This window comes from Talpa occidentalis, unplaced genomic scaffold (assembly GCF_014898055.3).
Source record: "Talpa occidentalis isolate TD23 unplaced genomic scaffold, MPIMG_talOcc4v2.1 talOcc4.15, whole genome shotgun sequence".
In the NCBI taxonomy this organism is placed as follows: Eukaryota; Metazoa; Chordata; class Mammalia; order Eulipotyphla; family Talpidae; genus Talpa; species Talpa occidentalis.
The window spans coordinates 88,682,801-88,704,347 of NW_023601543.1; the positions used below are offsets into that span (position 1 = coordinate 88,682,801).

At 50.1% G+C, this 21,547-nt stretch overlaps 1 protein-coding gene across 1 annotated transcript; it reads left to right on the forward strand.

Annotated features, from left to right (window-relative positions):
* The first annotated feature begins 6,749 nt into the window (after nucleotides 1–6,749).
* Nucleotides 6,750–7,700, forward strand: LOC119245765 (vomeronasal type-1 receptor 4-like). The gene has a single exon (XM_037511724.2). It carries the CDS (start codon nucleotides 6,780–6,782, stop codon nucleotides 7,698–7,700), a length of 921 nt encoding a protein of 306 aa, XP_037367621.1. The 5' UTR covers nucleotides 6,750–6,779.
* The last annotated feature ends 13,847 nt before the right edge of the window (nucleotides 7,701–21,547 follow it).

The following is a 21,547-nucleotide window of genomic DNA, read 5'->3' on the forward strand; positions in this document are numbered from 1 at the left end:
TGAGATGACAGAGCCACAGCGACGGAAGACGGGTGTGGCTGTGTCCAGGAGCTCGAGGGAGGTGTGGTGGATGAAATAGTCTTGTATCTTCGACGAACGTGCCGGCGCCCCGAACCTACATACGTGATGAAAGGGCGCGAAAGCATGTGAGCACATTGCCTCGGCACCGTGCTATGATGGTGGGAAGGGCCAAGGGCTCAGACGGCGTCTCTGCACCCCCCTGCTGTGTCTGTCCATCTATGTGACCAGAGCACACACTGGCCCGTCGGAAACCCGTCACTGCCCGGTGCCCAGCAGCCCACGGCGCCAGAGCTGAGCTTAACTAGACATAACCAGTAAATACCCCAGCAGACCTCCTGGCAGGAGAGACCCCCGCCCTCCACCCTCATGTGCCTAAAGAACACAGCAGTAGCCTCAACCCATAAAGACCCACGCTCTCATTTTGGGGGCGACTCTCAACCTGAATACAGGGGGTCCTCACCTCACTGACTTTCAATAAAACCCACTTTGTCCGATACTCTTGGCCTCCTTTCTTTTCTAACGCTCTGCTCATTTGAAAATAAGAGGATTGAGGGCCTCCCTGGTGGTTTAAGGGATTTAGCACCACACTGTGAAGCTGCCTGCTGCCTCTGCAGCACGAGTTTGATCCCCGACCAGCCAAGGGACTACCCACATGGCACAGCAGACCTGTCCTGTCTCCCCGCTGCTCCCCTCAGCTGTGTGTTTCAGTTGATCCGCCTGTTCTGCTCCCCACTCTGTCTCTGGTGAGTCCTCTCACCCCCTGCACCTCTGGCCTGCACCCCAGCTCTTGTATGCATACATAAATAAATCTTAAAAATAAAGAGGGCCTCCCCAGTGGTGCAGGCGGTTGAGCGCAGCGCTGTGAAGCTGTCCGCAGCCTCTGCATTGCGGGTTCGATCCCAGCCAGCCAGGGAGACTCCCACAGGGCACAGCAGACCTCTCCTGTCTCCCCGCTGCTCCCCTCAGCAGTGGATTTCAGTCAGTCTGCCTGTTCTGCTCCCCGCTCTGTCTCTGGTGAAACTCTCACCCTCCTGCATATCTGGTTGTACCTTGGTTCTTGTATAAATAAATCAATCTTTAAAAAACATAAAAAATAAAAAAAGAGGATTGATTTTAAAAATATGAATTTTTCATGGATTGAAAGTTGTACAAATTAGGTGCCTCCCTGGTGAGGGTTGAAGGGTTGACGCAATCCACAGCCTCTGCAGCACGAGTTTGATCCCTGGCCTGCCAGGGAGCTGACCCACAGGGCGCATCAGACCTCTCCTGTCTCGCCCGCTGCTCCCCTAGGCAGTGTACTTCGGTCAGTCTGCCTATTCTGCTCCCCACTCTGTCTCTGGTGAATCCTCTCTGGCCTGTACCCCAGCTCTTGTATGCATAAATAAATAAATCTTTTTAAAAAAGAAAGTTGTACCACTGAGTACATCTTAAGAATTCAAATAAGAATTAGGCTTTGGACAAGATGCAGCAATATGTTGTTCTGTGCAGAAGTTTCAGAAACTTGAACTTCAACTCTGGTTGCCCCTCCTCTGGGGATACTGCCGGGCTCTGTCCCTGAGAGAACTAAACTTTCTTCCTGTCGGCCGCCTGGAGCCCTGAGGGGGTGATTTACCACTGAGCTCAGCTGAGAAACAACTTGGAGACGCAGCAGGTGGCGAGTGCTCGAGGTGATGAGGGCTTTGGAGGAGCCACGGGACATGGAGCACTTTGGGCTCCTGGGGACCCGCCCTGCTGGGTCACTGCCCTCAAGGCCCGTCCACCCGGGAACCATCAATCAGTGCCCCGAGGGGGTGAGCTGCACGGCCCTTCCTGTTACCCTCTGCTTCCTGCCATCTGCCTGCAGCCCTGGGGAGTGATTTATCGCCCAGCAGACCGGGAAACAATTACCAGGCTCCTAAAGGGCTCCCCACTTAGGCGCATCACCCTTGTGACACCAGCCGGAGGCTCAGGGCACCAGCAGGCAATTTGGGCTCCTGGGGCAGGCCCTGCTGGGCCGCTGTCTTCACAGCATTCCCTCTGGATAGGGACACGGGTCTCCTCCGGGAGACGAGGCCACACAGCCCCCTCCCATAACCCTGGCCCTGCCTGCCCGGCGCCCCCATGGAAGCCTGACTCTGGTAAGGAGGACGCTCGCTCGCCGAAGCCAGCCTGCAGGCCCTGCTGCCCGCCGCGCTGCCCACAGCCCCCCGCGCCTCACACAGTCTCTCTCGTGTTCCTCCTAAATAATCGTTTTTATAGTAAAATGACACGTCTCTTTTCTCCACCAGCTTCCACGCTTTCTTCTGTTTACCTGCTTTTGCTTCTCTCCTACCACATAATTCCCCACTTGCTAAGTTCTTTCTTCTTCTAAACTGGGGACGTGGGATTCCTCCCTTTCCAAAACCCCTCCAGGCCACTCTCCGCGCTCTGCGGGGCTGACGCTGTGAGGATGCTGGGAGCCTGATCCTGCCCCCCGCCCAGCCAGCCCCGGGACACACTGCAGGCCCCGGCGCCGCTCGTCGTCAGGCCAGGCAGGTACCACTGCAGGCTTGCTGCTTTGAATTTGAATGCATTTTGAATTTTGTCAAGGTAAACCTATTTTCTTGAAACAAACCTAGCTTCTTTATAGAAGATACACTTTTATCTGTTGCTGAACTGAGCAAATGATTTTGCCCAGAACGGTGTCTTCTGGGGACCGTCCCCATGTCGCTTCACTTCCGCGCTGTTACCTGGCGTCTCTCACCGGTGGCTCACCCGATGGAGCTGCAGGTGTGTGGCCACAGGTGCCGCCCGCAAGTGCTGAGTGTGAGCGCCTGGTCTGGAGCTCACTTGCGGGAAGGGCTTTGACCACCCCTCTGTAGGGGCTGCGCCTTTGGAGTCCAGCTCAGGACGAAATCTGCAGGGTGGTGGTTCTGCTCGAAGTGTCTCCCACGGGCTCCTGCACTAGCACGGGGCGGCTCTGGCACGTGTGTGTGTGTGTGTGTGTGTGTGTCTGGATATGTCCTTGCTATGCCCTTTCTCCTAAGGACATTTTCAGTTATTTGATATCTAGAATGGGGCTTATTTGCTTTTTTTTTTAGAGTCACGTTTTATTTATTTCTTTGTTTGTTTGTTTGCTTGCTTGTTTATACAAGCACTGGGTACAGTCAGAAGTGTGGGAGGGTGAGAGAACCCACCAGAGCCAGAGCGGGGAGCAGAGCAGGCAGAAGGGCCGAGGGACACTGCTGAGGGGAGCAGCGGGCGGCAGGAGAGGTCTGCGCGCCATGCGGGACCCTCCTCCGGTGGCCGGGGAGCAGCCGGGGATTGAACTGGCGCCACAGAGGCTGCGGGCAGCTTCGCAACCCAGCGCTCACCCGCTGCGCTGCTGGGGAGGCCCGGGGCTTGTTTGCTTTTATAGATGAAATATGTAATCCTGTTCAGTGTGACTTCCAGGTTCTGTGTTGAAATGTCCTCAAGAATGATGGTCTAACTGCACATACTTGGAGCTAAATTGTTTTTTGAAATGTCTTGTATGGTGGCGAGAACACACGACGTGAAACTCAGCATTTTGACATTTAAAAACCTGTAACCAGTGACAGCGCGTCGTCACGGCATCAGCTGTCCAGTTCCAGAATGTCTTTGTCATTTCAAAGGGAACCTCCCGTCCCCTCAGGTCACTCCCGCGCCGCCTCCCGCCGCCCGTCCCACCCGTGTGGACTGGCTTCTCGGGCATTTCTTACGAATGAGACCTTGCGGCATGGCGTGGTGCTGGGAATATGTTGATTCCACCTCTGCCACCTCACCCATGGTATTCCTGTGCGGCCCTTTTTGTGTCTCAGCCTGGCAGGGATGTCCCGTTCCTACTTCTAACCTCAGTGGCTCAAATCTCCAGTATTTTCTCCAGTCCGTTTAGTGAAAGCTTTGTCAGTTGTGTTAGCCTTTTCAAGGACAAACTTTCAGAAATTTTTTCTATTTTTATCTTCTCTGTGTTGCCTCTGCCCTAATCTTGGTGACCTCCTTTCTCCCTTAGGGTTATTTGCTCTTGCTTTTCTAGCTCCTCGTGAAAATCCTATCACTGACTTGAGATCTTGTTTGTAAACACAGACATTTACAGTAACGACTTCCCCCGAGCACTGCTTCACCGCACTGCCTGTGTCTGGACATATTAGGGACTTGCTTTCATTTTATTCTTCCCCAAGTAGTTTCTTTTTTCTCTCTTACCAGTTTTGGTGAAATATACGTACATAAAACTCACCGTCCTATCATGCTTGAGGGCACAGCCCAGTGGAGTAAAAGGCTGTCGTGACGCGCCACCGCCGCCACCGCGCCTGTCCTGGGCCCCGTCGCGTCATGCAGCTCTGTGCTCACGAGGCAGCAGCGCCCGGCCAGGCTGCCGGTGCCCACGTCCCCCTGTGCATGTGGGTGTCCGGCTGTCCCAGCCCAGGCTTGCCGCCTGCCCCTTTCTCACAGCTCTGTCACGCCCATTTGACACACATAAGGATATTTCCTCTGGGCTTTCCGTCCTGGCCCCTTGGTTCATCCGTCTGTCTGTCTGTCCACACCTCACTGCTTTCATGGCTTTGGAATTAGAAGGTTGAAACCCTCCACCTTTGCACTTTACAAAATTGTTTTGTCTCTTTGAGGTTCTTAAGGTCCTGTATGGATTTTAGGAGGGGTTTTCTATGTCTGCATTAAAAATGATTGAGATTCTGGTATCTATTGCATTATCTGTGCATATGTTTGGGTCGTTTCATATTTTCACCATATTAGGTCTTCCTACCAGTGAGCAAACACGTGTCCCCACTGATTTGTGTTCTTCAGTTCTCCCAACAGTATCTCATAGTAATCATTTACCTCTTCTGTTAACTCACGTGTTTTGTTCTTTGATGCTGTGGCAAGGGTGTTATTTTTGTAATCTCCCCTTTTACCTTTTTCATTATTAGTGTGTAAAATTGCAGGTCGTCTCTCTGAGTCGACTTTGCTAAACTCACCCATACTTTTTTAAGATTTGTTTTATTATGTGTACAAGAACTGGGGCACAGGCCAGAGGTGCAGGGGTGAGAGGATTCACCAGAGACAGAGTGGGGAACGGAAAAGGCAGACTGACTGAAATACACTGCTGAGGGGAGCAGCGGGGAGGCAGGAGAGGTCTGCCATGCCTTGTGGGTCAGCTCCCTGGCTGGGGATCAAACTCGTGCTGCAGAGGCTGTGGACAGCTTCATAGGCTGTGTCTTAACCCCTTGCACCACCAGGGAGGCTCTGTAACAGCTGCTTTTGGGGGCTGATATTTGCCTCATTCTGTACATTCCACCTGATAGAGAAATCATTTAGTAGTTGCCTTTCATTTTTTTTTGTTCATTTTGCTAAACATAATCAGGTCCCACCCAACAGAGGAAAATGCAACATTTCATCTTTTATAATAGCAGCGTAGGGCCTCCCCCGGTGGCGCAGCGGTTGAGCACTGGGCTGTGAAGCTGCCCGCAGCCTCGGCAGCGTCAGTTCGATCCCCTGCCGCCGGTGAGAGTCCCACATGGCACGCAGACCTCTCCTGTCTCGCCTGCTGCTCCCCTCAGCATTGTATTTCATCGGTCTGCCTGTTCTGCTCCCCTCTCTGGCTCTGGTGAATCCTCTCACCCTCCCGCGCTTCTGACTGTACCCAGTGCTTGTATAAATAAATAAATAAATCTTAAAAAAAAAAATAGCTGCATAAACATGTGATGCTCATCACGCCCTCCGAGGATGGGGCTTGGGCTGTTTCCAGGTTTTGCTGTGTGGATCGTGCTGTAGTGCACATGGGGTGCATATTTTTTCAAAATTAGCATTTTTATAGTCTTTGCATAGATACCTAGGAGTGGACATTCTGTACTGCGTGGTCATTCTATTTTCAGTTTTTTTGAGAGACCTTCACCCTTTTTTTTAGAGGCTGCACCAATTTGCATTCCCACCAAGGGTTTATGAGGGCAGTTTTTTATGTGTCCTCACCAATGGTTGGTCCTGGTCTCCATGGTGTTCCTTGGGCAGTTCTCATGGCGTGACAGTGCACCTCACTCTATTTATTTGCATTTCTGTACCTGCCTGCTGGCCATGTGCATGTCTTATTTGAGAAGTGTCTATTCAGAAATCTGCCCACTTTTGATTGCTGGCTACCTCTGTCAATGAAAAACAGAGCCGAACACTTGTTAAAAGGAGCAAAAGGGATTGTATTCTGACTTCTGCATAAGACAGAGAAACTGCAGTAGAACTGGTGTCAGCTGCACCTAAGGTACAGGGGACATATTTACATTAATATTTCTTATCGTGGAACTTGCAAAAACATAACAAAACACAGCCAGGTGGGGCCTGTGTGACACACATGTGTCTGCCACGATGGGGGCGAGTGGGGAACGAGGCCGATGACACCAGAGACTCGCGGAGACGTAGTGCACAGACAGACACTGCGGCCGCTCCACGCACAGAGACGGGGCACGATGAATAAGGCTAGGATTAAATAGCTGATTCAAAATGTCTCACAATATGTAAAAATTCTTTTCGCAGTGAGCCAGACGTTTTTGAAGGCGTCACTGGGGCAGGGACTGGCAGCCTGGCACGCCCACTTCTGTTGACACTGCCGCGCTCTTTAGGGGTCTTGAGGATCTTTGGGTCTGGTGGGCATTTGCAGGAATTTTCCTCATCCTGCGGAAAATTCACTAAACAGTAAATTTCTTCTCAGTCTCAGTTATCTTTTCTCTTCACACTGATGACACAGTGTCTGCTTACAGGGCATGCTGGGCCTGGCCTGCAGAGCACAGTGACTGAGAAGAATGAGTTCCAGCGACATATTTTTGGGAGCCATCTTCACCTTTCAGACTTTCCTTGGCTTCACTGGGAATTCCTTGTTGTTTTCTTCATACATGTGCATCTTCCTGAGCCTGCCCCACAAGAGGAGGCCCATAGACGTGATCCTTGCCCACCTGACCCTGGCAAACGCCCTGACGCTCTTACTCAGAGGGGTGCCAAGTGCAATGGCATCCTTCGGGATCTGGCTCGAGCTAGGTGACGCCGGCTGTCAGGCTGTGCTGTACCTGCAGAGAGTCTCCCGGGGCATCTCTCTGTGCGCGACCTCCCTGCAGAGCACGTTTCAGGCCGTGACTCTCACTCCAAGTGGATGGGCCTGGCTCAGAACAAAAATCTCTATAGTCATTCAGCCCTCTTTACTTTTATTCTGGGTCCTCAACATGGTCATCTACACTCAAGTCATCGTAAGCGTGACCAGCAGGAACGCCACCAGGGCTACGGTCGGCTATTCCTCCCGCTATTGTAGTAGCGATGATTTTAATTACCAGCTGAGTACAGCCTCTCTAAGTATAATGATCATTCGAGATTCCGTTCTGCTGTCCCTGATGATGTGTAGCAGCATCTACATGGTTGTTGTCCTGCACAGACACCACAAGGCAGCCCGGCATGTCCTCAGCTCTGCCCGCCATGCCCGGTACTCACCAGCACACAGAGCCATGCACCTCATTCTCATGTTGGTGAGCTGCTTTGCCTTCTTCTACTGGATCAACACCTTTCTTACTGTTTATTTAGTTTTTACAAATGAGAACAAAGAGCAACTGGAGAACTTTAGTAACTTTATTTCTTCATGTTACCCAACCATCTGTCCTTTCTTACTGATCAAAAATGAAAATAGAATTTCCAGACTGAATTTCATCAAAACAAGGATTGGGATTGTTCCCGCCTAAAAAATGTTAAGTGACCATGTGCCTGCACCCACAGCTGGAGTCATGCATGGGAGAGGCCACCGATGACTCCAGTTAGAATTTCATCCCCACACTGAGGTGATACGACTGCTTTGTAGGGCTTCCCTGCTGGCGCCAGGGTTAAGCACAGCACTATAAAGCAATCTACAGCCTCTACGGCACGAGTTTGACCCCCAGCCCGCCAGGGAGATACCCACATGGTGCAGCAGACCTCTCCTGTCTCGCCCGCTGCTCCCCTCTGCAGCGTAATTTGGTCAGTCTGCATGTTCTGGCCCTCCCCCACCTGGTCCCCCTACTGCTGCCTCCGAATTTAGTCACCACAGGGAGATGCCCCTCAGCTCCCTGCACCTTGAGGTCCCCTTGTCCTCTCACAGTCCAAGGAGGTCCACAGATGGTGACTCCCTGCTGGGTCCTGAAGAGACCAGGCTCCCCCCAGCATGAACCCCACTCCAATTCACCCCGGGAAGGCTCACAGGTGAGGACGGACTCTGTGTCCCTGCCGAGCCCAGCCCATCCCACTGCATCTTGACATTTGGACATCCAGAGTGAGATGAGGCAAATGCCCCATCCTCTCCAGAGACAGAGTGACCCTGCAGGTTCTGAGAGTTATGGGGAAGGCCTGAGGGTCCCCACAGGCTTGGGGGGAAATGTTTGTTACGCTGTAAATTTTATTTGGTTTGTACCAATTCAATGTCAACGTTGCTAATATGAGTTGAGCTTTAGCACATGACATCTGTTGTCATGATTGCCAGGTTGAAATCCGCCATGTTAACAAGGGGAGCGTGGAGAGATACTGCAGAGGTGTCCCCTTCTTTCACAAAAACACATTTTCACAGACACACATTCATTTCGAGCAAATATATTAATCCAAGAAAATCTCCTTTTTTACAAGTGGGGTTTAAATATTTTTGGCAAAATATGGTTCCTTTAAATGCTTCTGGCTATTCTCAGAGGATTTTTTTTGTCTTTTTTCTTCCTTTTTCCTATTTAAGTCTTAGCACTCATTCGAGTTATGGTGACTCTCAGCACGTATGGCTTGTACCTTGCCCAGAAGTAGACCACTGTGGAGCTACCGCAAAAGTGTAAATGTGTGTTTTAGTGCCACAGTGTTTCCTCTGGCCTTTGGCGTCTGCTGCTGTGAATCAGGAGTTGAGCTCCAGGACGATGGAAATGACAGCAAGTCATTTGCCAGGACACTCGGTTTATACTGATGTGAGACAAATTGATTTGGACACAGGAATTTTTATCCTGTTCTTTTTTTTTTCTTTCACTAAAGTAATGAATTATTCACAGGACCGTTCAGTGATGTAAAAGTCTGTTGCATGAAACGTCATAATTTTGTCTCATTCTTTCCATAGGTGTATATGACTTACAGAACTCTTGTGTTTGGGAAGCTCAAATTAATTTAGTAGTTAAATAAATTGAATCATGTTCTGTTCTGTCCTGAATGTCACTCAACAATACGAAGGCAAGACTAGTCCACATTTTGGATACAGTTTGAGGATTTATTTGCACTGCACTGGTGTGTGATATTCCACTCGATGCACAGTTGTTGTGTACATCGTGTCCTACTCACACATGAGCAGAGCATGCTTACATCATCGCTAGAATTTTATATTCTACTTCATCATCATTTATCACTGCAATGGAAGTGCTCTCCACAGCAGTAAAAACTATTCAGTGTTACTGCGTCTGTCTAGTTTTCACATTCAATTTTCTATCTTTTGGGGGTTTTTATTTAGTTTCCAATCATTTTACTGTAAAGTGTGGGTGAGCATTTTCACATATAAAGATTTTTTTACCTGAATTTGAAATCATTTCCTTAGGCCGTTTCCAAAAATAAAACTACTGTTTCCGTACACATTCAAGTATTTTAGACTGAAGGCTCCCTGCGGAGGGTCGTGCCCTCACTTCTCAGGAACGGTGAGGACAGGCGTCCGAGGCTCTCTGACACGTCAGTCTGTCCGTTGTCCCCGTCGCGGCTCTGGACACCCCCTCCCGCGCGCCTGGCCGCCCCGGCTGTCCCCGCCGGCCTCGCCTCCGCCCCACAGGCCCCCGTGGCGCCCGCGCTCCCCGGGCGTCCCTCCCCTCTGGTCTTGGCTCAGGGACGGGCTGTCCCACCGCTGGTGGCCGCCAGGCGGCGCCCGCCCCGTTCTTGCCCACGTGGTCCTCGCCGCCCTGAGCACGTCTCCCGCCCGCGCACTGTTCCGCGCTTGGCCCCGCGACCCCGTTCCTCCTCCCGTTTCCCGCCTTCCTCCCCGCCTCTCTCCCCTCCTGGCGCGATCCCTTCCCCGTCCCCCTGCCGTCATCATTCCGCGTGTCCCCACAGTGCCCCTCCGGGCCCGGAGGCGGCGCCGCCCGCCCCACCCGCGTCGTCAGGACGCCGCCCGGAGCCGCTCTCGGCGCGGCCTGTCACGTTCCGCCCGGTGCATCCTGGGCGTCTCAGCGTGATGACGCACGCCGAGGGCGCCCGGAAGGGCCGACGCAGTGAGGGCTGGTGACGGCCGGCGAGGGCGGGCGGCGGCGCGTGAGGGCCGGAGGCCTGGCCGGCCCGCGGGGCAGGAGAGACGGCGGCGGGAGACGAGGCGTGTCCTCGCGGCTGCCGAGGGGGAGGGTCGCGGCCTCTGCGGGGAACTTGGAGTTTAACCCGCGTCCATGTTCGTTTTCTTTTCCCCAAAGGCTCATCTGTTCATGTCGGCGCCGGGACAGGCCCGCGGCGCGGGAGGGCGCGGACTGCCGGAGCCGGGCGGGCCGAACGGGAGGCCGGGCCGCAGCACCCGCCGGGCGCGGGGACGGGAGGGGCCGCGCCCCGGGGCTGCCCAGGCAGCGCTCACCCGGCGCGCCCCGGGCCCCAAACACTGACATTTCCGATGGAAACAGCGATTTTATTCTGGAAACAACCTAAGGGCGTGTCTTCTAGTGCAGATGGAAAATCCCTATGTGTAAGCGGCCCTGCCCGCCCTCCTCGCCCCCCTGCCCGCCCTCCCCAGCCCGGGGCGCCCGCCCGCTGCCCTTCCCTGCACCCCGCCCTTCCGAGCCCGGGGGCCCTCGCCCCGCCTGGCTGCCGCTGCCCTGCCCCGACCTGGGCGCCCCCGCGCCGCCAGATCCCCACGAAGCCGCAGCTCCCGGGACGAAGGGCGCCGGCTCGGGGTTCCCCTGTCTGCAGGTCCGGCGCCGAGATGCGGCGGAGCCGCGGGGGCAGGACGCGCGGGCTGTGCCCGACTCTGCCGGGACACTGGCTGCGCCACCCCCCGCGGCCGGAGGTGCCCAGAGCCCGGCAGGCGCGGCCAGCGCGCCCCCAGCTGAGCGTCCACCTGGCCGACCCCCGCGTGGGGTGAGCGATCTCCCCGCAATCGTCGGGGAGCCCCAGTGCGACGCCCGGGCCCCCACGCGTGTCTCCCCCCGGCAGGACCCCTGAGGGCAGAACAGGGGGCGCCGGGGTCTCCGGGTGCAGCCCAGGCCTGAGGGGAGTGACGGGGCGTGGGTCATGTAACTATTCAATAATTTTTAAACAAGGATTACTTAATTATTTAATAGAATTCAGTAATAATTATAGTAACATCAACACTGATAATAATATTATAATATTGATAACATTAGATAACAATATAAAATATTAACTCATAAATAAATCATAATTCCATTAAATTTAATAATAATAGTTAAATTAATAGTTGTATTACTGATTCTGTTATTATTATAGTATTTATTGTTGTTTGTGGACAGGGAGACGGGGTCTATCCTGGAACCCGACGCCCCTTCCGAGCTTTGCCAAGTCATCCGACGTCAGCACAAACAGGCCACCCCGCAGAGGACAGCGGCCACCCCGGAGAGGACGGCGGCCTCCGAAGAGAAAGGGAGCACACCCGTGCGGGCCTGCCCTGCGAGGGGCAGCCGACCCTCTGCCCACCTGTGACTATGCAGGTGCTATTGTAACATGGGGTCTCCAGGAAAAGGGGCGGTTCAGGGCTCCCGCCCCACCCAAAAGGAGGGTGGAGCAGAGGGGGAGAAGCTGCTTCAGAGGGGACTGAGGACGGAAGGAAGCAGGATGCAGCCAGGAGGAGGCACATGGAGCCGAGAGACACAGGGAGAAACTGCGCTTGCCTTCTGGTCGTGGACTGGGGGACACAGATGTGGGTGAGAGACTCGTGGGGAGGGGACAATGGAGGTTTTTGTCCTGATTTTGCTCTTTTCCTCCCAGACTGTCTGGTTGTTTCTGATGCTTTTCTGTGGGTCCCCGCTGGAAGGTGCTTTAGACTCGTGACAGGCTTTGGGGCCTTGCTCTCTGGTAAAGACTTTTACCCACGAGGGGTTGAGTAACTTGGGGTGCTTGATTTAGAAACTGTATTCTTGGGCCTCCCCGGTGGCGCAGCGGTTGAGCGCTGGGTTGCGAAGCTGCCCGCAGCCTCTGCAGCGCCGGTTCGATCCCCGGCTGCTCCCCAGCCACCGGAGGAGGGTCCCACATGGCGCGCAGACCTCTCCTGCCACCTGCTGCTCCCCTCAGCAGTGTACTTCGGTCCTTCTGCCTGCTCTGCTCCCCGCTCTGGCTCTGGTGAATTCTCTCACCCTCCCGCGCTTCTGACTGTACCCAGTGCATGTATAAACAAAAACAAACAAATGAATAAATAAATAAATAAAACATGCCTCTATTAAAAAAAATAGTTAAAAAAAAAGAAACTGTATTCTTTGCATTTCCTGTATTTCCTAATTGTATTAAATTTCCTTCCCATTAAAGTCTCTTTTGTTTTGATGCAGCGGATGGCAGAACCTATTTAGAGCAGGCAGGTTTGCAGGGTCTGGGCTGCCCCTCTCCATGCCCTGTAACAAGGGGAGCAGTTGGCATGACAGGAGAGGTCTGCCGCGCCCTGTGGGAATCTCCCTGGCTGACTAGGAATGAACCCACACTACAGAGGCTGTGGATGTTAAGGGGAAAGGATGTCCTGAGCTAATCCCATACAGGCTTTGTGGACCGCACCCCCACTCCAGACCAAAGCCATCAAGACATTGGGAAAGACAAATCCCGTCACCACCAAAGGGAGGGTGGCTGGCACCTGAGGGTGGAGTTAAGCAGTCAGGTTTGGTATAAAAACCAAACACGTGGGCCTTGGGGGGGCTCGCTCTCTCGCTCGCCTGCTGGTTTCATGGCTCCTGGCTTGTGGCCAGCTCTCAGAGTGCCATTTGGGATTCCAGATCAGCAGATCGGGTAGGACTCATTTATTTTTTATTTTATTTTTTTTAATAGAGGCATGTTTTTTTTGTTTGTTTGTTTGTTTTTTGTTTATACAAGCACTGGGTACAGTCAAAAGTGCGGGAGGGTGAGAGAACTCACCAGAGCCAGAGCGGGGAGCAGAGCAGGCAGAAGGACCGAAGGACACTGCTGAGGGGAGCAGCGGGTGGCAGAAAAGGTCTGCGCACCATGCGGGACCCGCCTCCGGTGGCCGGGGAGCAGCCGGGGATCGAACCGGTGCTGCAGAGGCCGCAGGGAGCTTTGCAACCCAGCGCTCAACCGCTGCACCACCGGGGAGGCCCGGGTAGGACTCATTTAAAACTTTGTCTCCCACTTTTCTCCCTGAGCTGTACGTTTCCTCATTTCCCCTTCCCTTGTAAATAAACCTTTTATTAACCTTTCGCGTGCGCCTGCAGTAGAGCATTGATAAGTCCTTCTAAGTGCGCTGGTGAGGACCCACAGTCAGGCACCCAGTTTTGTATCGGGGCTGCCCTATAACAAGAGCCCAGCTTCACACACCGGTGGGTTTCCTGGCCCCCCTCTACATTGCGGGTTCTGACCCAGTGGGCTGCTTAGAAGTGAACCTGCACCTCTGTGCTCCTACGTGCCCACAACACAACCTGCCAGCGCCTGGCGGTTTTCCACATCCAGCCCTCCCTCCCCGGGGTCCTCCTGGCCAGTGCCCCCCATTCTGCCATCAGCCGCCCACAGGAGCTGCTGCTCACTGTCCCCTCCCTCTGGGCTCCCCTTCTGCCCAGATGGAAGCACAGAGGGTGCCGCCCTCCTGGGTCCTGCAGGACCAGGTTCCTGCCCCCAACCCTGCTGGCCCCACTCCCCCCTTAACCGTCCACCCCGCAGGCCCAGGCCGGGACTTCACTCCAAGTCTTATGGGAGTCTGGCCAGGGCAAGACGGGACTCACGGTGGCGACACCCACCCGATGGTCCTGCTGCATCATGAAGGTGTGGAAATTCAAAGTGAGCTACAGGTAAATAGCCCACGTTTCCTCCGAAGATGGTGACAATGTAAAAATTGTAAGATGAATGGGGAAGGCTCGAGTGTCCTCACGTCTGGGGTGGAAATGTTGGTGAGGATGGCCATTTTGTGGGGCCTGTGTGCAATTCCATTTCAACATTGCTCAAATGGGTTGAGACTAGAACACCTGTTGCCATCATTGCTACCTTGAAAGTCACCGTGTCAGAAACAATAAAGGTCACAGATAGACATGGCAATACCCGTCTGGTCTGTGTCAGTGGCTTCCTCTCATTGACAGTGGACAAAATTCATTTCAAGGGGACCTTTTTAGCCAAAAATAAAATCCCCTTTTTTAAAAATGGGAGTTAAATATTGTTGGCATTCTTTCATTCCTGGAATGCCTCTTGCTATTCTTATTTTTTTTTCTTCCTTTTCCTTGAGGCTTAGCACCCTTTTCATTTATGAAACTTCTGACCTGACTTGTACGGTTTACAAGTTTATGCAGAAATAAAACCACGGTTGAACTACCACAAAAGAATCTATATAAATTTTGACACCACCATCTTTCCTGTCAGTGATGGAACCTCTGCTGAAATAATCAGGTTTTCATTTCTAGGATGAGACAGAAAATGAACGTGTTCTGTTTGGCAGGACACTAGATTTATGTTGATCTGTGACCGTTGACTTGGAATACAGGATTTTCATTCTATTGTGCTCTCTATCAGGTTTTCATTTCTAGGATGAGACAGAAAATGAACGTGTTCTGTTTGGCAGGACACTAGATTTATGTTGATCTGTGACCGTTGACTTGGAATACAGGATTTTCATTCTATTGTGCTCTCTATTGCTTTTTGCAAAGGCAATGAACTAGGAATATCTGATGAGAAATGACACCCTGGCATTTAGATTCTGAGGAGAAGACAGGCCTCTGAGGAGAAAAAACTGAGGAGAAATACTGTACAAAGGAGTGTTGAGGACAATTTGAGGAGGTATGACATGTTGGGAAGCAGATTCTGACAGGCCTCTGAGGAGAAAATCTGAGGAGAAATACTGCAGTAAGGAGTGTTGAGGAGGAATATCTGACGAGAAATGACACCTTGGCAAGCAGATTCTGAGGAGAAGACAGGCTTCTGGGGAGAAAAATCTGAGGAGAAATATTGTAGTGTTGATGAGGAGAAATATCTGAGGAGAATTGACACCCTAGGAAACAGATTCTGAGGAGAATACAGGTATCTGAGGAGAAAAATCTGAGAAGAAATACTGTACTAAGGAGTGTTGAGGAGATGTATCTGAGGAGAAATGATACGTTGGGAATTATTCCCATACAGCAGCCTTAACTGCTGCGCCTATCAGGAAAAAATTCCTGGATATCTAGAACAATTGGTGAGGAAGGGATGTCCCAGCAGTGGCTGCAGTATTGTTCAGGATGAGACCCCCCTTTGGGTGCATTTATTTATATTGTTTTAGGGTCTTCCCTGTCCTTAAAGCCCATCTCTTTTTTTTCCTTCTTTTCTTACATCCTTGTTCATTTTTGTTTAGTTATTGGTTTCTCCCCTCAGGGGTGGTCCCCATAGTGCTCCCACACCATAGCAACCATGACCCATCACCACAATCCCTTGTTCTCTTCCCTCCCCATGTTGATCCCCCTCCCCACGCCCCCCGCTGGATGCCTCAGCTCTTGGTCAGCCTGCTAGGGTTGTCTTTTTATTTACATTTTGTTCAGTTTCTCTATATTTTGCATGTAAGTGAAGCCATCTGATATTTCTTTTTCTCCTGACTTATTGTGGCTAGCATAATTCCTTCCAGCTTCATCCATATTGCCACAAGTGGCATGGGTTTGTCTTTTTGATTGCTGAGTAATATTCCATTGTGTATTTATACCACAACATTTTGATCCATTCATCTGTTTTGTTGCATTGTTGCATTGTTGCATATCGTGGCTATTGAATATAGTGCTGCAATAAACATAGGAGTTCAGGTTTCCTGTTTTTTTTTTTTTGTCCCTTGGGTAGATTCCTAGGAGTGGAATTGCTGGATCATATGTAGATCCGTTTTCAGTGTTCTGAGGAAGCTCCACACACCTGCCCATAGTGGCTGGACCAGTTTGCCTTCCCACCAGCAGTGTAGGAGTCTCCTTTTTCTCCACAGCTTCTTCAGCATTTGTTGTTTCCTGTTTTTTTTTGTAATGTAGAGCATTCTTGCTGGAGTGAGGTGGCATCTATGTGGTTTTGATTTGCATTTCCTTGATACTAGTGATTCTGAACCTTTTTTCTGTGCATTTTTTCTGTGTCATTTGCATTTCTTCTTAGGAGAAGTGTCTTTTGACTTCTGCCCCTTTTTTTGGACTGGGTTGGTTGTTTGTTTTGAGTTCTGTAGGCTCTTTGTAAATCTTTGATATCAGTCCCTTATATGTCGTATGATTTGCAAATATTTTCTCCCGTTCAGCAGGGTGTCTTTTTGTTTTGATCACTGTCTCTTGCTGTTCTGAAAATTTTTAGGTTTATGTGTCCCCAACTGTTTACAGTCTCCTTTGTTTTCCTTGCTTCTGGAGAAGAATCCTCAAAGATGTTTCTGAGGATTGTGTCATTGAGTGTTTGCCTATGTTGCATTTTATATAGTCAGTGATGCCAGGTTTCACATTCAAGTCTTTCATCCACTTGAGTTTGTTTGTGTATGGTGTGAGATAGTGGTCTAGTTTTATTATTTTGCATGTTGCAATCCAGTTTTCCAGCACCATTTATTGAAGATGCTATTCTTGTTCCAATGTATATTCCTTGCTCCTGTGTCATAGAAGTGTGGTTTTATTTCTGGGCTTTAAATTAGATTCCATTGGTCTCTGTGTCTGTTTTTGTTCCAATACTGTTTTTTTTATAATAGTTTTGTAGTATTGTTACAGGGCAACCCCAACACCAAATGGGTCCATCCTACTTTCTTCTTTCCTCAGTCTCCTGTGCAGCTTCTTTACTCCTTGCTCAGCTCCACCCTCCTTTGGGTAGGACAGGAAACACCCCCCTTTCCTGGGGACCACATTGTTACAGTAGGACACTAGATTTATATTGATCTGTGACAAGTTGACTTGGAACACAGGAATTTCATTCTATTATGTTCTATATTTCTTTTTCTAAAGGCAATGAACTAGTCATAGGAAGGTTTTATTAGTTATTTCAAATTTTGTTTTATGAAATGTCATTGCTCTATTCAAAATTTTGTCTTTTTCTTCCCATAATTTTGTACAAGTTTCAGACCTCTTGTACTTGTTTATTTTGTAAAATTTTTATTTATTTATGCATACAAGAATGGGTTGTAGGCCAGAGATGCAGAGATACTCTGCTGAGGTTATCAGTGGGCGAGACTGGAGAGGTCTACTGCACCATGTGGGCCAGCTCCCAGGCTGGGCATGGAACTCATGCCACAGTGGCTGCCAGTAGCTTGATAGTGCTGAGACTTACCCCCTTGTGCCATGAGAGAGGCCCCAGACATCTTGTATCGAAAGCTGGAAGGGTCTGAACTTTGAATTAGTGCCTTATTATTTTCACCGTTTTTTTATTTTTACCTATAACTAGATGAAGCTTGTTGACTAAGCACAATAAATATTTTAAAAATTGAAAAAGGGTAAAGTGTGTTCATTTGGACCGACAAATGAGTAGGAGCCTCAGTTCAAACTAAAAATTGAAAACCCCTTGATGGAATTCAGGTGATAGGGCTCAGTATAGGGGGGTTTCTTGGATTCCTCTGACAAATAATTGAGTAATGTTCTTTTCATTAGCATGCATCAAGTTTATTGAGGAAAAGAGAACAGGAAAGAGAGACGTCTGCATAGACACAAGCTTCTGAAAGAAAAAAAAAAGCTGCATTTTGCCAGGGTAAGGGGCGTTCTTTCATAAGGTCCCTTGATGGAATTATTTTGGAAATTATTGCCTTGGTGTCAGAATGGATTGGTCATCTAAGTTTGATAATCCTCTCTGCTCCCACCTCTGGCTGATCATCTTTTCTGACCCCACCTTAGATTGCTGGAACCTTCCATAGTTGGGTTAATAAAGATTTATAAATTGTCCTCACAGTATCTTCCTTTGTAAATTTTTCTATTCCAATAATCCATCACCCCTCAGTAATAAAACAGAAAACAAAACACAAATAAAAACGAGGTGAGCTTGATATTAACTGACATGCAGCTGCTCTGCTCTGTCCACCCCTGCTTTACTATCAGGAATGCCATATTTTCACCCTTAAATTTTTTATAACTGTTACAGGGCAGGGAGAGGGGCACCCCAGAACCCCCAAATCTGCCTGCTCTAAATAGGTTCTGCCATCTGCCACATCAAGACAAAACACTTTTAATGGAAAGGAACTTTAATACAATTAGTAAACAATACAGAAAAGACAAAAGTCCAGCCAAATGGGATTGGCCCAGAGCAAGGCCCAAAAGCTGCCACAAAGCACCTTCCAGGGGGACCCATAGGAGAGGGTCAGAAATAGCAGACAAGTCTGGGAGGAAAAGAACAAAATCAAAATCAAGACAAAAACCTCCATTGTCACCTCCCCACGGGTCTCTCACCCACATCTGTTTCACCCAGTCCACGACCAAAAGGCAAGCACAGTTTCTTCACATGTCTCCTTGCTCCATGTGTCTCCTCCAGGTCTCCATCTTTCTCTCCACACTGCCTCCTTCCTTCTCCAGTCTCCTGTCCTGCTTTTGTCCTCTCTGCTCAGCTCCACCCTCCCTTGGGTGGGGCAAGACCTGGAACTCCCCCTTTCCTGGGTACCACCCTGCTACATAACCACAACAGAATGCTTTTCTTTAAAGGTTTATTTATTTATGCATACCAGAACTGGGGTACAGGCCCAGTAGTGTGTGTTTGTTGGGGGGAGGGGATTCACCAGAGACAGAGTGGGGAACAGAACAGGTAGATTGACTGAAATACACTGCTGCGGGGAGCAGTGGGGAACCAGGAGAGGTCTGCTGTGCCATGAAGGTATCTCTCTGGCTGGGGATTGAACTTGTGCTACAGTGGCTGTGGACAGCTCCACAGGCTGCGTCCTAACCAGGGAGGCCCACCACAACAGAATTCTGAAGACTGTTTTTAAAAAATATTCTATGGTTACTTTTCACCTGCCAAGGAACAGGGGGCTAATTGAACCACTGATTGCACTAATTTTTTAATTAGTTTTGGTTGGCTGGTTCTGAAACTGAAAAGGAGTTGTGTACATTGTGGAAAATCTGAACATTAGAATAAAATACACTGAGGAACAGTGAGCTGTGATTTTTCATCAAAAGAGAAATACTTTTCATGCTTGCCTGGTGGTACAGGGGTTAAAGTCTCAGCGCTGTCAAGCTATTGCCAACTACTGTGATGTGAGTTTGATCCCCGGCCATGGAGTTGACTCCCAAGGCAGAGCAGACCTCTTCTGTCTCCCTGCTGCTCCCCTCAGCAGTGGATTTCAGTGGATCTACCTGTTGTACTCCCCACTCTGTGTCTGGTGAGTCCTCTCACACGCTGTACCTTTGGCCTACACCCCAGCATTTGTATGCATAAATAAATAAATCTTTTAAAAGAGATAGTTTTGTGAGTTAGCTTACCTTTTTCCTCATAATTTTCAGTATTTTGAACTGTGAACTATAAGACCCATGTGTATGGGCAGAGACTATAAACGTGAAATTGTAGAATTACAAAATAAACTCGCATTAGCTGAGTGAGGAAATGTACAACCACACTATATCATTATCTTCCTAACTAATTAAGCACGAATGTGTGTCTGTCATTATAATTATTTTCCTTGCCCTTCATGACAATTCATCATAAGTGTGTATCAATAAATGCATACTTAACAATTCATCATAAGTGTGTATCAATAAATGCATACTTAACACACGATTTTAATTTTGTCTGGTATTTAAGATTTGAATAAATTATATTATGTTTATTTTATATCTGGAATAACACTATGCCTACAATTTTATATCTTTCTTCCTTTATTTAACATTATAACATACATATTTTTCAAGTTATTGAAAACTATTCAGAATTATTGTACCTAATTTCTACATTTGCTTGATGTATATAGTGTAATATATTTTAGTGATTCCTGGAGTTTTGTTTAGAGTGTTCCCAGTATTTGTTAGTATAAGAAAATGCTGGTTAGCATTTTACAAATAAAGATTTTTATTTGTGTTCAAACTGTTACAGGGCAGCCCCGATACAAAACAGGTTGCCTGACTGTGGGTCCTCACCCATGCGCTTAAAAGGATTTATTAATACGCTACTGCTGTCACACACGAAAGGTTAATAAAAGGTTTATTTACAAGGGAAGGGCAAATGAGGAAATGTACAACTCAGAGAGAAAAGTGGAAGACAAAGTTTTAAATGCATCCTACCTGATCCGCCGATCTGGAATCCCAAATTGCACTCTGAGAGCTGGCCGCAAGCCAGGAGCTGTGAAGGCAGGAGGCGAGGGAGAGAGCGAGCCCCTCAAGGCCCACGTGTTTGTTTTTTTTTACCAAACCTGGCTGCTTAACTCCACCCTCAGGTCCCAGCCACCTTCCCTTTGGTGGTGACAGGATTTGTCTTTCCCAATGTCTTTTGGCTTTGGTCTGGAGTGGGGGTGGAGTCCACAAAGCCTGCATGGAATTAGCTTAGGACATCCTTTCCCCCTAACAAAATCATTTCCTTAGGTCATTTCCCAATTACTATTGGGAATTACTATTGAATTACTATTTCTTTTTTTTTTTAAAGATTTAGTTATTTATTTATACAAGCACTGGGTACAGTCAGAAGCATGGGAGGGTGAAAGAATTCACCAGAGCCAGAGCGGGAGCAGAACAGGCAAACTGACGAAGTACACTGCTGAGGGGAGCAGCGGGTGCCAGGAGAGGTCTGTCGTGCCATGTGGGACCCTCGTGGTGGCCGGGGATCGAACCGGCGCTGCAGAGGCTGCGGGCAGCTTCGCAGCCCAGCGCTCAACCGCTGCGCCACCAGGGGAGGCCCTGAATTACTATTTCTTTTAATACATACACATATAGATAATATTCCAAATTCTAATATCTAAATTCAAAGTTCCCCAGCAGAAGGGTGATTCCAATTTGTTCTCTTCTCTGAAAGAGCGAGAATCCCGATTTCAGCGGGTTCTTGCCTCCACGTCATTCTGTCTCCCCATCTTCAAGGCTCTGACGTCACACCAGCACACACTCCTGCTTCCTGCTCCCCTTCTGCGTGGGCCTCCCCCCCACTCTCCGCGGCTGCGTCTCCCCTCGCCCGGCTGACCCGCCCCTCGGCCGTGGCTCTGGCCCCCAGTGTGGGCCCTGGAGCCTCCGCCCGCCATTACCCCACCTCAGCCGCACCGCCCCTCCGCGCCACCAGGCGGCGCGCGCCGCAGCTCCGGCCCTGGTTTCCCCCGCGAGCCTCTCCTTCCTCAGACTCGCCACACCCCCTGCGTGTTGACGTCACGGGGCTGCGCGCTGACGCGTGGGGTGGTGGCGGAAGTGGCAGAGACGGAAGCCAGGAACGCCCACCCCAGCGGAGCGGGCCCGCTGGCCGAGGAAGGAGAAGCCCCGGGAGCAAAGCACAGGAGTGAGGGGAGCGCGCGCCGCCTGGTGGCGAGGCGGGGAAATGCGGCTTCGCGGGGAATCCTGAG